Source organism: Odontomachus brunneus, unplaced genomic scaffold, assembly GCF_010583005.1.
Source record: "Odontomachus brunneus isolate Ranch 3 - 2012 unplaced genomic scaffold, Obru_v1 Obru_scaffold_073, whole genome shotgun sequence".
In the NCBI taxonomy this organism is placed as follows: domain Eukaryota; kingdom Metazoa; phylum Arthropoda; class Insecta; order Hymenoptera; family Formicidae; genus Odontomachus; species Odontomachus brunneus.
This window is the reverse complement of record NW_022639523.1, coordinates 875,961-889,163: the sequence shown is the minus strand read 5'-3', so window position 1 is coordinate 889,163 and position 13,203 is coordinate 875,961. Positions and strand designations below refer to the sequence as shown.

The 13,203-nt window shown below is 38.5% G+C and overlaps 1 protein-coding gene across 6 annotated transcripts in view; it reads left to right on the top strand.

The window, feature by feature from the left end:
• LOC116847107 overlaps positions 1-12,812 on the top strand; it is a 144,116-nt gene extending 131,304 nt beyond the window's left edge. For 5 of the 6 annotated variants that reach the window (XM_032821749.1, XM_032821745.1, XM_032821748.1 and 2 more), the window contains 9 exons: positions 43-439; positions 583-817; positions 1,309-1,480; positions 1,802-2,041; positions 2,649-2,804; positions 4,254-4,411; positions 4,612-4,718; positions 5,057-5,575; positions 5,766-12,812. In XM_032821749.1, coding sequence (XP_032677640.1) covers positions 43-439; positions 583-817; positions 1,309-1,480; positions 1,802-2,041; positions 2,649-2,804; positions 4,254-4,411; positions 4,612-4,718; positions 5,057-5,575; positions 5,766-5,918 — 2,137 coding nt within the window. In that variant the 3' untranslated portion in view covers positions 5,919-12,812. The remainder of the gene's footprint in view (positions 1-42; positions 440-582; positions 818-1,308; positions 1,481-1,801; positions 2,042-2,648; positions 2,805-4,253; positions 4,412-4,611; positions 4,719-5,056; positions 5,576-5,765) is intronic. The other variant, XM_032821746.1, reaches the window with a different exon arrangement.
• Positions 12,813-13,203: the final 391 nt, after the last annotated feature.

Sequence of the window (13,203 nt, the reverse complement as noted above, 5' to 3'; positions counted from 1 at the left end):
TCTCTCGACAGCACACGTGAAACATGTTCGATTTCGCCGCAGGTACAATCGCGAGGAAGTGGTACGTAGCCTCGGCAAGGAGGTAAACATCAACCCGCCGCTGACTTTGGGCCAATTGCCAGACACGCCCGAAGAACTTCTCAAGCTCGATCAAGTTTTTATTAAATCCGAGCTGAAGGTGGGGGTGATGTATGTTCAGGAAGGTCAGTACAACGAGGAGGAGATACTCGACAACAACGACAACTCGCTGCTCTTCGAGGAGTTCTTGCAGATTCTCGGCGACAAGATCAGGCTGAAGGGTTTCGATAAGTACAAAGGCGGTCTCGACACCGTGCACGATTTGACGGGCCTATATTCTGTCTACACCAATTGGAGGGGTATCGAGATAATGTTTCACGTGTCCACTTTATTGCCTTACGAGAAGCACGATCCTCAAAAGGTGAGTCGCTCGCATTCATAGTTCCTGTTGCTTCAGTTTTATTCCGACGAGATAGCTCTTGGCTCGAACAGTGCAAAGAATAATCTTAGTTGATGAGACGTGTCGGGAACTTATACCGAAAGCTTCTTATTTCGTTCGCACAGCTCCAAAGAAAGAGACACATCGGCAACGATATAGTGTGCGTCGTGTTTCTGGAAGCCGACAACACGCACTTCAGTCCATCTTGCATTAAGTCGCACTTTTTGCACACGTTTATCCTGGTACGAGTGAGTCCACGGATAAAACGGAAAATCACGAGATACGAGGTGTCCGTGGTCACGAGAGACGAAGTTGGGGCCTACAAACCATATCTATGGGAGCAAAGCGTTTTCGAAAAAGGTGCCGATATGATCTTTATACCGAATTAAAAGTAGCGCGACTAGAAAGAGCTAGAAATTTCGTTTGATGCCGCGATCTAAAGTTCGAAAAGAGATGTACCTTTTTCTTTTCATGTCCACGCATGCACATCGCGTGCATCGCGACCGAATACTCGATTTCGTCGGTTGTTATTTTATTCAATGTTTAATCATTGGTACGTTGAGTACTAAATGATTACTTATTATTATTCATAATCATATAATTTTCATTCGTATAAATCTACGTTGTTCGTGCAACGAGTTACGTTACGGCAAATCCAATATGATTATGCTAATTTCCATTTTAGCGTCATGCTACAATTACCGAACTTCTAATTGACAATTAAGGAAAGTCATAGCGCACGGTACGAATGATATTAAAGTTGCGTTGGCCGGGCCACTTCGGAATTGTGTCAGCTTAAAATCCCCCTTACGTTGTCTAACTTATCGAATTGGGATATCCGGGCGCAACAGGTCCGATGTTCCGCGAATGGATTTTAACGAAAATCGTAAACGGCGAGAGGGCGAGTTATTCAGCGCCGAAATTCGCGAGGATGCAGGAGAGGACCAGGAGTCAAATGTTGGAGGACATCGTGGCGAATCTCGCGAATCATGCGGAGACTGGGCAGATCCCGAAGCCGTACAGGTAAGAGAGAAACGTGATGGCAACAAAGTCTCAATATTAAAAAAAAATATGCGAATGAACGAATGCGTAAAAAAATAGGTATTGTAAACGTTTTATATTGTAAATTATACAGAGAAGACGTGATAATTAATTTCCTCAGATTATCGTTTTCTATATAGTCTACAATATATCCGTGTGTAGAAATATCTTGAAATAAAATAACGAGCGATTTCACTGTTCCTCTTATAAATCGATTATATCTTTGATTGCAAAACGTTCAATCAATTATTGCTAATAACTCCATCAGTCAACGGGATTAGATTTGTGATTATTTGTTTCTAGACGAGGTTCTTGGCGACCGATTGGGCACATGAGACCGTCTTCGCCGTTGTTGGATTCGGTACGGGATCAGTTCGAGGACTATGATCAACTCGCGAAGGACTTCACCCGAGTGTTCCTCAATAATTCAGCGAACGTGACGCTAAACGCTAGTCTGTTCGACGTCTCCTTCCTTGTGCCAGGACAACAAAAGCAAAAAGTCAGATTTATCGGAGTTAGGGCGATCTTAGCAGTGAGAAGCAGGTAAAAGCCTTTAACAAATACTTCTTTTTCGAGGATTACGACAATTGTTTGTTGTGTAATAAGAAAGTAAAACACGCAACATCAAGTTAAAATTTAAGCCATGCATAATTTTCACGCAGGACTGCGCATTAATGTCCAATAAACCTAAATTGTGTTTGCTTAATTGGACTGGCGGAGGAAGATGTTTTTCCAATAATTCGTTGCTCACTGTAGTTCATCAACTCTTCAAATGAAATAAATATTTTCTAATTAAGCTCACTGTGTGTTTTACAGATTCGTGAGTTTTAAATAATCAACGAGAAACCGAAACGAAATAATTTATCGATATTAGCTTTAACTGATTGCAAAGGAGAACAGAAACATAAATATAAAATAAATATAAAAAAATAATAAAAAATAAATAATAATAAATATAAATATAAAAATGTGCAATTGTGAAACACAATGTGACACAAAGCTAAAGAATAAATATATAAAAAATAGAAAGAGATGTAAAAGACTGCATAACTGCACTAGATAGAAATAATTTGCTCGCGAGTCCATTTATATTTATAACCAAATTAAAAAAATTATCTACAGCACTATATAAATTTTTGTCTTTGTGCAGAGTGTTCCAAGAAATGCTGTACGGTATCCAAGCGGGCTTTGGAAGCCCGCAAGTTCCAGTCGCCGAGTTGCTCGCAAGGCCGGCACCGACGTTGCTCAGCCCGCAAAAACCGAAGAGCTCGAATTTCCTTCAAGTTCCCGACGTGGAAAGTCCTAGGTACGTTCGTATCTATATAGTTGTTGTTACCCTTTTGTTGATATTTATCTGTTAGTCTCATGTGAATCCAGTTCGAAATCATAAATTTCGAAGTCCATTCGATAAAGAGGTGAAATTCATCATTGTTATGAAAAAAAAGAAAAAAATGCTGGTAAGTCTCGCAATCGAATTGTCGTCGTTCGTAAAGCGTTGTCGAAATATTAACACAACTCCGTAAAGGACGCTTGTAAAACTGATTGGCGGCTCGAAAGTATTCACTTAGGATGTTGAGCATAGACTCGTTAAGAATATCGATCGAAGATTGCGTAGAAGTGTGGATTATGCGATCTCTTATGCAAAATTGGATTTCTCTCCAATGAGAATAAACTGGAAACTCGTTTGAGGGTGAGACTAATGCCTGCGATTTTCAGTGTGATTTTCGAATGTTTCTTTCATACACTTATATATATATATATATATATATATATATATATATATATATATATATATATATATATATGTGTATATATATATATATATATATATAGATTTATATATTAGATTGTAATATATGTATCTTTTTACGGCACATCCATGTCTCCTATCCTCACGGCACCGCATGATTATCTCGTACAATTATCTTCTTATTTGTCAATATGTATTCTTTATTTATATACCGTATACACACATATATACATATGATGCAAGAGATTCAAATTTTTTAAAACACGTGTCGTATATTGGATTCTATGTGGCATGCTCTTATCTGAGAAATCATCCGCAATATTCTGCCGAACGATATCGTATATAACTCCCCTTACTTCAATCGTTGGGAAGGAACGAGAAGTTATTTTACGAACAGTGAAATTCCATGGATGAATTCCATGAATAGTTTTGCTCGCTAATACTTTTTCGAGAAGGTTTCATCCTAATGATACGATATCCTATAATTTTTGTGTACGCTCTTTCTCACTTTCCGTTCATTCATAATGTTGAGATCACCGAGTATGCTTCTTTGCGTTCACTTTCATTGTAACGCGTCATCGCTGATGATTCTATAATATCACAATTCGTGTCACCGCAGTTTTCGTTCGTACCTATTTCAAATTTTATGTAACAATCGCTGATTATATTGATGATTTAGCAACGTTTCATCTATTGCTGTTATGAACTCAATGATTATGCGTAACGAATTATTTCGTGATTCACCGCACGTTTTTAACACGTACAAATAGCGAGTTTTGAGAGCGAGCTTTCGTTGTTGTGTCTGGTTTTCGTTTCGTATAACTTTATATTCGATATTTCCTTCTTCACCGATTATATATAATCTCTGCCTCTCCCACCCCCTCCCCCCTTCTTCATCCTTCGACTCGTCCTTATATTTCTATATGAAATTCTCTTATATTCCATCTCCAAACCTTCAAGTGCCGCTCCGCGGTTTCTGTGAGATACTGGTTCTAATGTGTTTAGGCCCAAAAGTGTCCCCTCATCGCCAATGGTGAAACGGGCCTTCTCGCGATTGGGCACGATCACCGCGGGATGGGGAAGGAGCATTAGGAAGCACGGCAGTGGAAACACCCTGCAGAGCGAGGATCGAAAACGATGGGCCAGCTCGCAAGACTGCAGTAGTACGTATCTCGTGTCTTATGAGAGGAGAAGAAACAGCAAGAGGAAAGAATATAAAGGATGAAAACTTCGTATATCATGACTTCTTCACTAGTTTTGTATTCAAATATAACGTATATTCTGGACATGCAAAGATGCGTTCGTACGATAGGTTCGATCGCGATTGAGTGGAAGGATGAAATTTAAACATTATTTCTTATAGATAAGGAAGCGAAAGATAAGGATAAAGCGGCATCATTGGCAGTGCCAAGGCTAAGTGTTTGCGCGGACGTGCAGAAAGTAGATAGAGCGAAACTAGCACAGACCGAGGTGAGCGTGACGTCAGACGCGTATCTTCATACCGAGAAGTGGATGAAAAACGTTTTCCAAGAGTTGTCGTGTGAAATTGCAATTTCCTGAGAAATGTGTAATCGATGTGTCAGCTGTATATATCGCGGAACATTTCAATATTTTATATCCTGTAAGACCTCTAATACTTTTTATTCCTTCGTTATTCCCCGTCTTCAACGTTTGACAGGTCAATCCTATTTTTATCGCTGATTAATATTAAATCCGCGTTGAATCGTTAATAATATTTTATTGTAGAACAATTAAAAAATATATTGGTTTTTTCTCCGTTGTTTATTAACAAAGACGAATATTTCCAGTTCGACATTATCGAGTTTGATCCAGAAACGTTCCGTATTCTGCTGGATTATTTGCACACTGGTTCCTGTCCGCTGACGTGCAGCAACATACCGGGTCTGATATGCGCCGCGGAACACTATGACTTGCCCGAGCTTCTTCAAGCTTGCTTCCATCATGCTAAACAGTTCCTCAGAATCGAGATTGTCTGTGTGATGCTCTGCGCCCTCGAGAATTACTACTGGCGTTATACATCCGCCTCCGAACTGGTCAACATGATCCTCTCGTTTGTCGAGACCAGGGCCTATCAGCTCTTCCAGAACCCAGACTTCCTTACACTGAGCGAGTCGATGGTGCAGATGATCATGTGCCGTAGTCTCGAAGTAGTGGAGATCAAGAAGTTCGAAGCGATGCTGAACTGGGCGAATCACAGAATCAAAACCAAGACGAAGATCGACGCCAAAGTGGAATTCAAATGTATCATGGAGAGGCTTACTAGAGATCTTAAATTACACAGGATAACACCACATGAATTGATCAGGGTAAGTGTCGAAAGCATGAAGGCGTGTGTGAAAGAACGCGATAAAAATTTGATTAATGATATTATGACGTGAAATCAGATATCGTAATACATTTTTCTAATTATCGTAAAGCAGGAAACGCAATCACGATCAACGTTGAAACGTTACGTGTAAGATTTGTGTTAATTCTAATCATCTCTCGCTTTTTCAGATCGTACTGCCGTCAAAGGCTATAAAGAACGAGCGAATCCTCGAAACCCTGATGTACCAAGCGAACTCGGGCATCTTCAGGAACGTCGACAGCTATTTGGAGGCGTATCAGAAGAAAGTACAGAATCAAGACAGCTTCGACTGCGGGCTATAAGGGTATCTATGGAAACGCGCGAGAGACATCGCGTAGAACGAAGTGTACCTGAAGATATCTTTCGACGATCGACTGACGAATTCTCCGACTACGGGAATGTCTTATTTCGTCTTACGCCGTTCTACAAGCATGTCACGTCACCGGACTCATCAAGGCGCGCGAATAATCGCGATCCTTTTTTTTGCAGCAGTGATCTGTAATTAGAGTGTCAAGCGGCCGCGATATTCGATATGTAGGAGTGGATAATTATACTGCGGAGCCTGACAAGAGTTATGATAGATTGCTCCGAGATCGTGTAAGATCGCTGCTGCCGGGCCACTCGACGAATAATGAGTTTAGATACAGTCCCTGCTCCACTCGCGCAAACTTTGCTCGATATTCGCACGGTAATTCAATCGCGTCTAGTGGCTCAAGCTGCCGCCCTTGTTTTGTTCACGCTATCGAGGTAAATCATCCGCCGGAGGCAACAGCGACGTAATCCCGATACCCCACGACCGTCATATTCGCAAACGATCCGATTAACTACTCGACGAAGGGAGAATTTAAGGAGATGTAAAAAAAAAGAAGTAAATGAACTTTGTTTCCACTCTTCGTCAAAAAATTCATTGGATAACGTCGCGAGACATCGGGATTACGTTGGAATAAACTTCGAGACTTTTCTCTTATTCGACAAGTATTACGGTAAAGCTGTGAAATATTGGCCCCTGCGCCGATAGAAATAAAAGTCTCACGCGTGTCGCGTAATTATTTCCGGCATAATTACAAGAACTCTTAAAGTACATGAAAAATAGATTTTGCTTCCGGTTCTTAAGATCTTAAGACGTGAAGACTTGCCTTATAACAATGCTTCCATGATTTCGCATTAAATTAATTTTATATTATTATCATCATAAGACAACATTAGCGTTTAGAAATTAGATTTATACGCATTCTTACTGCTTCTTTTTATCTAGGAACTAAATTTTATCTTTGAGAACGCATTTAACATAATTTTCATTCAATTTTTGCACAAGCTTTTGAGACCCGTCTTCTTACTGAGTACGTTATATTTCCAATAGCACAGAAAATGTTCTTCCAAGGTCTCAAAAAGCAGTGAGTATTGATGAACTGAGTGTCGGAATGAAGTGAGGAACGCAATTACGATGTGATCGGCGTTTCGTATTAAAGTTCCGCGAGTAGGCTTCATCGATCTTCGATGCAGGATTTGCTACATTTAATTCTAATACGCGGTCCATAGGATGAGTGTATTATCGATCGACGCGACTGAGGTCGCGATCATGGGAGCGCAAACGCAAGGAGCGTCACGATTTTCTTACCGTAAATAAGGAGATTCGCGCGACGGGAATTCGGTTTAGATAGAGATCGAAGTAATTAAATAAAAAGAATTGTGTTGTAACTGAATCATTATGCTGCGACACCGCGAGTGAGAGGACAACGATGAGGACAAATGTAGCCAGTGATATTTTTCCGCGCGACATTGTCACCTGTGCGTGTAAATGAAATAAGAATGAAATAAACCGAGGACACGACGCAGTCGTTGTCACGAGCACAAGGCGCGGCGTTAACGCAGTTGAATGAAAGAAAAAGGAGACTCACCTCTGTAGTCATTGACCGCAGATTTTCGGAGGCGTGTATCGTAGTCCGTACCGTAGCCAGAAATATCGACGGCACTTAATAAATTGCCGACACGTGACAATCTGTATTATAAAGAAGAAAAATGCTGCTAATAACACGATAAATAAAACATGGATTAAAAAGAGGTTTACTACTATGTATAAGCTTAAAAAGAAATATATAAATATACATATATAATATATATATATATATATATATATATACATATACGTATCGGGATAAGGATAAAACTCTATAAATGATGAGTAACAACAATAATAAAAAAAAAGAAATAATAACGATAGTAGTAATAATGAAGAAATAATAATGACGATAAAGCGGCAAACGCGTCGATGTTGAGTGCGAAGTGAAAACAAAATCAGATATATTTGAGGTCTTGTTCTGTTTTCTATCGTAGATTTTGTATCTTCGAATACTCTAAGGCGGAGATTCTAAAATTCACACGGGGGCAGACTGGAGAAAGAATTTCTCGTGCGACAGCGCGCGAGTCCCTTTTTGTTCTGTTGGACGAGATGTGGCCCTTTCAAAAAACGGGACATTCATCTTTCCGATTGTACCCGCTAAATTTTTTATCGCCCAATCGTGGACTATGCTGATCTTCCTGTTCGACGAAGAGACGAGACATATCGACGATCCTTCTCCATCGCGAGAACGGATTCCCGAACTGACGTTGGGTTTTCACTCGAGTTTGGTCAACGTGATTTCGACGAATTTTTGCGAATTTTAAGAGAAGATTTCGACCAGCCTGGCTCCGGTTACGCTTCTATAACGACTATATCAAAAGAGAGAGAAAGAAAAAGAAAGAGAGAAAGTGGAAACGGCATGAGAAAGCAAAATAGGGAGGCGAAATAGCGCGCGATTTAGCACACGGATCGAAAATCCCGCGAACGGTCGCTCTCTTTGAAGATCCTTTGTAGAAATCGATTTTCTCCGGGGTTTCCAGGGAAGAAAATATTTTTACACGATCTCTCGACTGGGGTCGTCCGCAATACGACATAATATTTTCGAGCGCCGATCCCCCGTATATTGTGTTATTATATACGTAACAATATATATTACGGTGTAACGTGCGTGAAGGGATAAAAAGGTCGTTAATCCTCAGCCACTACGGTGCATTCAAATCTTGTCCCAGTTTTAGATACTTGTGCAAAAAAATAGCGTATAGGTTTGTGTGTTCGATTGATTGAGAACTCTAACTTCTCTGTAGTGTATTTTATGATCAACAGTTTTTAAAAACTGTCAATCTTAAAGTGAAATTGTTAGCATCTTCCGTATTATTATATAATTACATTGCAGAAATTATTTATAATTTGTCATTAGTATTAGAGTGGTTCGATGGTACATACATATATGAAAATATTATGTGTATTGATATAATGAAGAAAATTATTTTAATATCCGTGAAAATTATGCAAATTTTAAATTAACAATTTACTTCTCGTCGTAAGTATAACAACAATACGAACACGCTGACAACAATCAAAGATAAGATCGTTTTCTACCTAATTATTGGGACTAGAATTGATACGTCACCGTAATAATCTTATCTAACATTTAACCACAGTGGTCGAGGATTAAAAAATCGACCCTCCTCTCGCCGCAAAGATCGCCAAACTGTTAAGTGTCTTATTGTTCAAACAAGCGGCTGGACGAAAGTAGAATTTCGAAATGTCTTTGTTCGAGAGAAATTCGATTATTATTGCATGCCAAATTGTTAGGTAGGATCACTCGTTTCGGTTATCGTGTGATTTGCGTCGTTAATAATTTACATCAATCATATGCACTGTGCGGTAAAGAGAATTTTTGTAATGCTTTTGCGGGGAATGATAAAACAACAAAGTACGAACATATAAAATATATAACAATAAAAAAATATATATATTTATTTATTTAATGAAATATGGAAATTGTATGTTAACTAGTTATGGGAAAAAACCGTTTTAAATCCATAACTTTTAAAAAAGAGAAAAATGCATTACTACAAAGTTGTAAAAAACAGATAAATTTCATTTTTTAAATATAGATTCAAGAGACTGTTTTCTCCATGGCTTTTAAATGGCTGTTTTAACGCAATATCTATTTTTTTAAATATGGATTTCAGACTATTTAAAAGTTTTTCAATTATGCAGCAGTTATTTCCCTAACTGATTCAGCGAACAATTTTCTCGGAGATTAGATTAATTAGTAATGGTATAAATCTCCGCGTAAGTAAATCTAATATGAAGACATCGAAATTTATCGGCACCTATTCGTCACCGCACATATGATAATGATGAATTTTCTGTCGCGAAATTACGTCTTACTTCGCGATCCAAACGAAGGACATACACGATAACGGGGACGACCGAGCGAAACTCGAAATTCTACTTCGTCAGTGTGTAAGCGTAGATGTTCAGTGTGTGATCGAAGTATATTTGATTGGTCGCTGTATCGATTTCCACGACGTCTCACAGTCTTCGTAGAGACGCCGGGAAGATCATTATCCATTGCGCGTTATACAATATGTGTAAACTAATTCGCGCCTACTATTAAGATACATTGTTAACATGTGATGAAAATTTTACTTAGACATCAAAATGTCATTTAAAAAGATGCTTTCAAAAATCACGACTCTTATTGCAAAAAAGAATTATTTACATTATTACGAAGTTGTATGCAAACAATCTTGCATTCCAATCCAAACGTAATTAGCTAAACTTTACTTGATAATCACTTTATTAAACATCGCGAAAAGAAATAATTATTCGATTCAAATTTCCATTAAGAATAGCACTGTATGAATAATAGTTGCGAATTGATTTACACTCTGTATTTATCGGGACGAAAATTGACGCAGGTTCACTTAAATTTTACAAAACGACGAGATCCGTCATACACACGTTATTATAACGCAATTGTGGTTTCGTGATTGTGAGTATGTCATATGTAAATTCGAGATATAGATCAGAATATTTCAACGCGAATTCTCACGTATAAAAATTTCAAGATAAGACTCGTAATATATCTAATATATTATGCGCTACAATTTAATTTCTAATTCAATCTTAAGACCGGAGTTTAATTCGGGCACTCGATTAATCGCGCAAGATTATGTTTTTGTAAAGAATGTTACATTCAACTAGCACACATTTGTGCAACGATGATTCACTTACGTTAACATCAGTAACAGTGAAATCAATATAACTATAAAACATAATGTTATTATATTTAGATTTTGATGCTGCAGCGTGGCAGCAAAATGTCTCGTGTAAAATTCATATCTATAAAATCGGCGAATTGAATTCGCCGAGATTACACAACGATGGCGATCCTCGAAGAATTCGTAGAAGATATGATTCGAGATATGAAAATATGTGACCCTGCGTTCGAGTTCGCCCGAAATACCACGAATCAGTACAAACTTGCGCTTGTCGTGTGTAACTCTTCCTCCTCTCGCGCCGCGGCACGGGTATACTAATGTACAAAGCGACTTTTTTTACTGTACTCGACGACAGTTCAGGCGTTGCTCGGTCAAGGGAGAACATAACATATGGGAGAGGGGGAGGGAGAAGTAATGCGTCGTGTGTGAACACAATACTCCCGCTCTCGAGAACACCCAAAAATGAAAATTGAGAAAAATGTCATCGAACGCCATTCTGTCCAGCCATTGCCGCCTACTGTTCAACTAGCACATTCATTCAAGCAAACATAAAGGAACTATTTCGCAAAAATACGAATAAAAAATAAAAAAGGAATATCTATATACGCATACATATACATAAAATATATATAAAATATATATAGATATATATATATATATATATACATATATATAAATATTAAAATGTACACACGTACGCATGGCATACACGTGCACACGTAATGCAAGAGAGAATGAGGGGGAGAGCAAGAGTATAATGCGACGAGTAAAAAATAAAAAAAAGACAAAAAAATTGTGTATGTAACGAAATACTGTGCGCCACGTGAGCGGACTCCGGCGAGTAAGAATAAAAGTAACTCTAGACGCACATTGAGACGGATAGTGGATTTCTGATATGGCAAGAGAAAGAGAGAGAGAGAGATTGTTTTATCGAGAGCGACTTGTCACGATGGTGACCTGAAGCGGTGATCTAAAAATCGCCCAATGTTCTAGGAAGATAATCAAGCGCTAAATGTCATATCGCTAAATGAATCGAGGCTGATTGATCGGTTCTTCACAGTTCCGCTTGCACTGGTTGCTTGCGTCACCGTGTTAATTGATATCAGAGCTTTCAGCTGTAACGTTCCATTTCAGATAGTACAGTATATCTATATTGTATACTAGTACAATATCTATACTCTCTGTAATTATGATCGTTTTGTAACAGAGAGCTCCTTTAGCGAACTGATCCGCGCAAATCAAAACTCTGTCGAAGTAATTGTACGGGTGCGAGATTCGGTGTTTACGACGATGGACGGCATATTCGTCGTATCGCCTATAACTCAATGTGCGGCTGGCTTTTAAGGATAATCTTGATCGCGTTTGTTGCGTTTCGTGCGATATATACGAAGGTTGTGCGTAATATTAAGCGCTTCTCGAATTCTCCGGTATGCGTCTGGTTATTCGTGCGATAGTCTATAAATGTGTTGTTGCGATGTCGCGTATGTGTCATCCTTCTTATCTTGTTAAATACTCGCTGTCCTCCTCGACACTGCTGCCATTGGATTTTCATCTCGTTGTTGTTATTGTTGTTATTGTTAAGAGGAAAGTGTATTGTCCGTTCACACAATAATTGCACACGTGTCACGTGAAAAAGGCGTAGCAGCGAGAAGTCACGACTACGACTATACTTTCCGGCCACGTGGCTTTACGTTGAGAATTGCGACAATTGCGCGAATCGTGAGTTTCTATAATCAAACTCTGTACACCTATATGAAATATTAGAAATCCCATAGGACATGTTCAAATTCTTGTAAAATAATGGTAAAGAGTTATTTTGCATAAAACGCTGTGGAAGATATCGTTTTTAAAAAGAAAACTATTTTTTGTGAGAGTAAAAATGATCACACTATTTTTACGGTGTGTGACTAGTACGAATAAAACAAAAGTCGTGACTCTCGAATCCTGCAAACTGTATATTTCCCTTGATAAAATAATTGTTGAGTGATCGATATCAATTCGCAATCAAGCCGATGCTATTTTGTTGCGCCGAATATCTGCCCTATTGTTGATGATTTATCGTCCGCATGTTTTTTAGCTCGTTTCGCGACGATATGTATTACCCGACTGATAATTTGTTATCTCGTATATATCACTCGCATTGTTGTACACGTGAATCCAAGTTAATAATGGTGCGTATGGTGGACGGAAATTATCGGATATCACGAAATCACTAGTAGACCTAAAGAGCGTTTCTAGTTCTATGCGATCATATCGGTATGAAGTCATTGTATGTGACGTGACAATTATAAAATGTGCATGCACACGAGTTTCTTCCTTCCTTCTTCGTCGTCGTGTTCACGTAATGAATCTATCGGAACTCGCCGTGTCGCGCTTGCGTGGTAACGAATACAAAGAGATGAAATTATAAACAAAGATTTATTGTATATGAAGCTACTGTGATGTTACTGTTGAATATAAAAAAATATATATATGTATATATATATATATATATATATATATATATATATA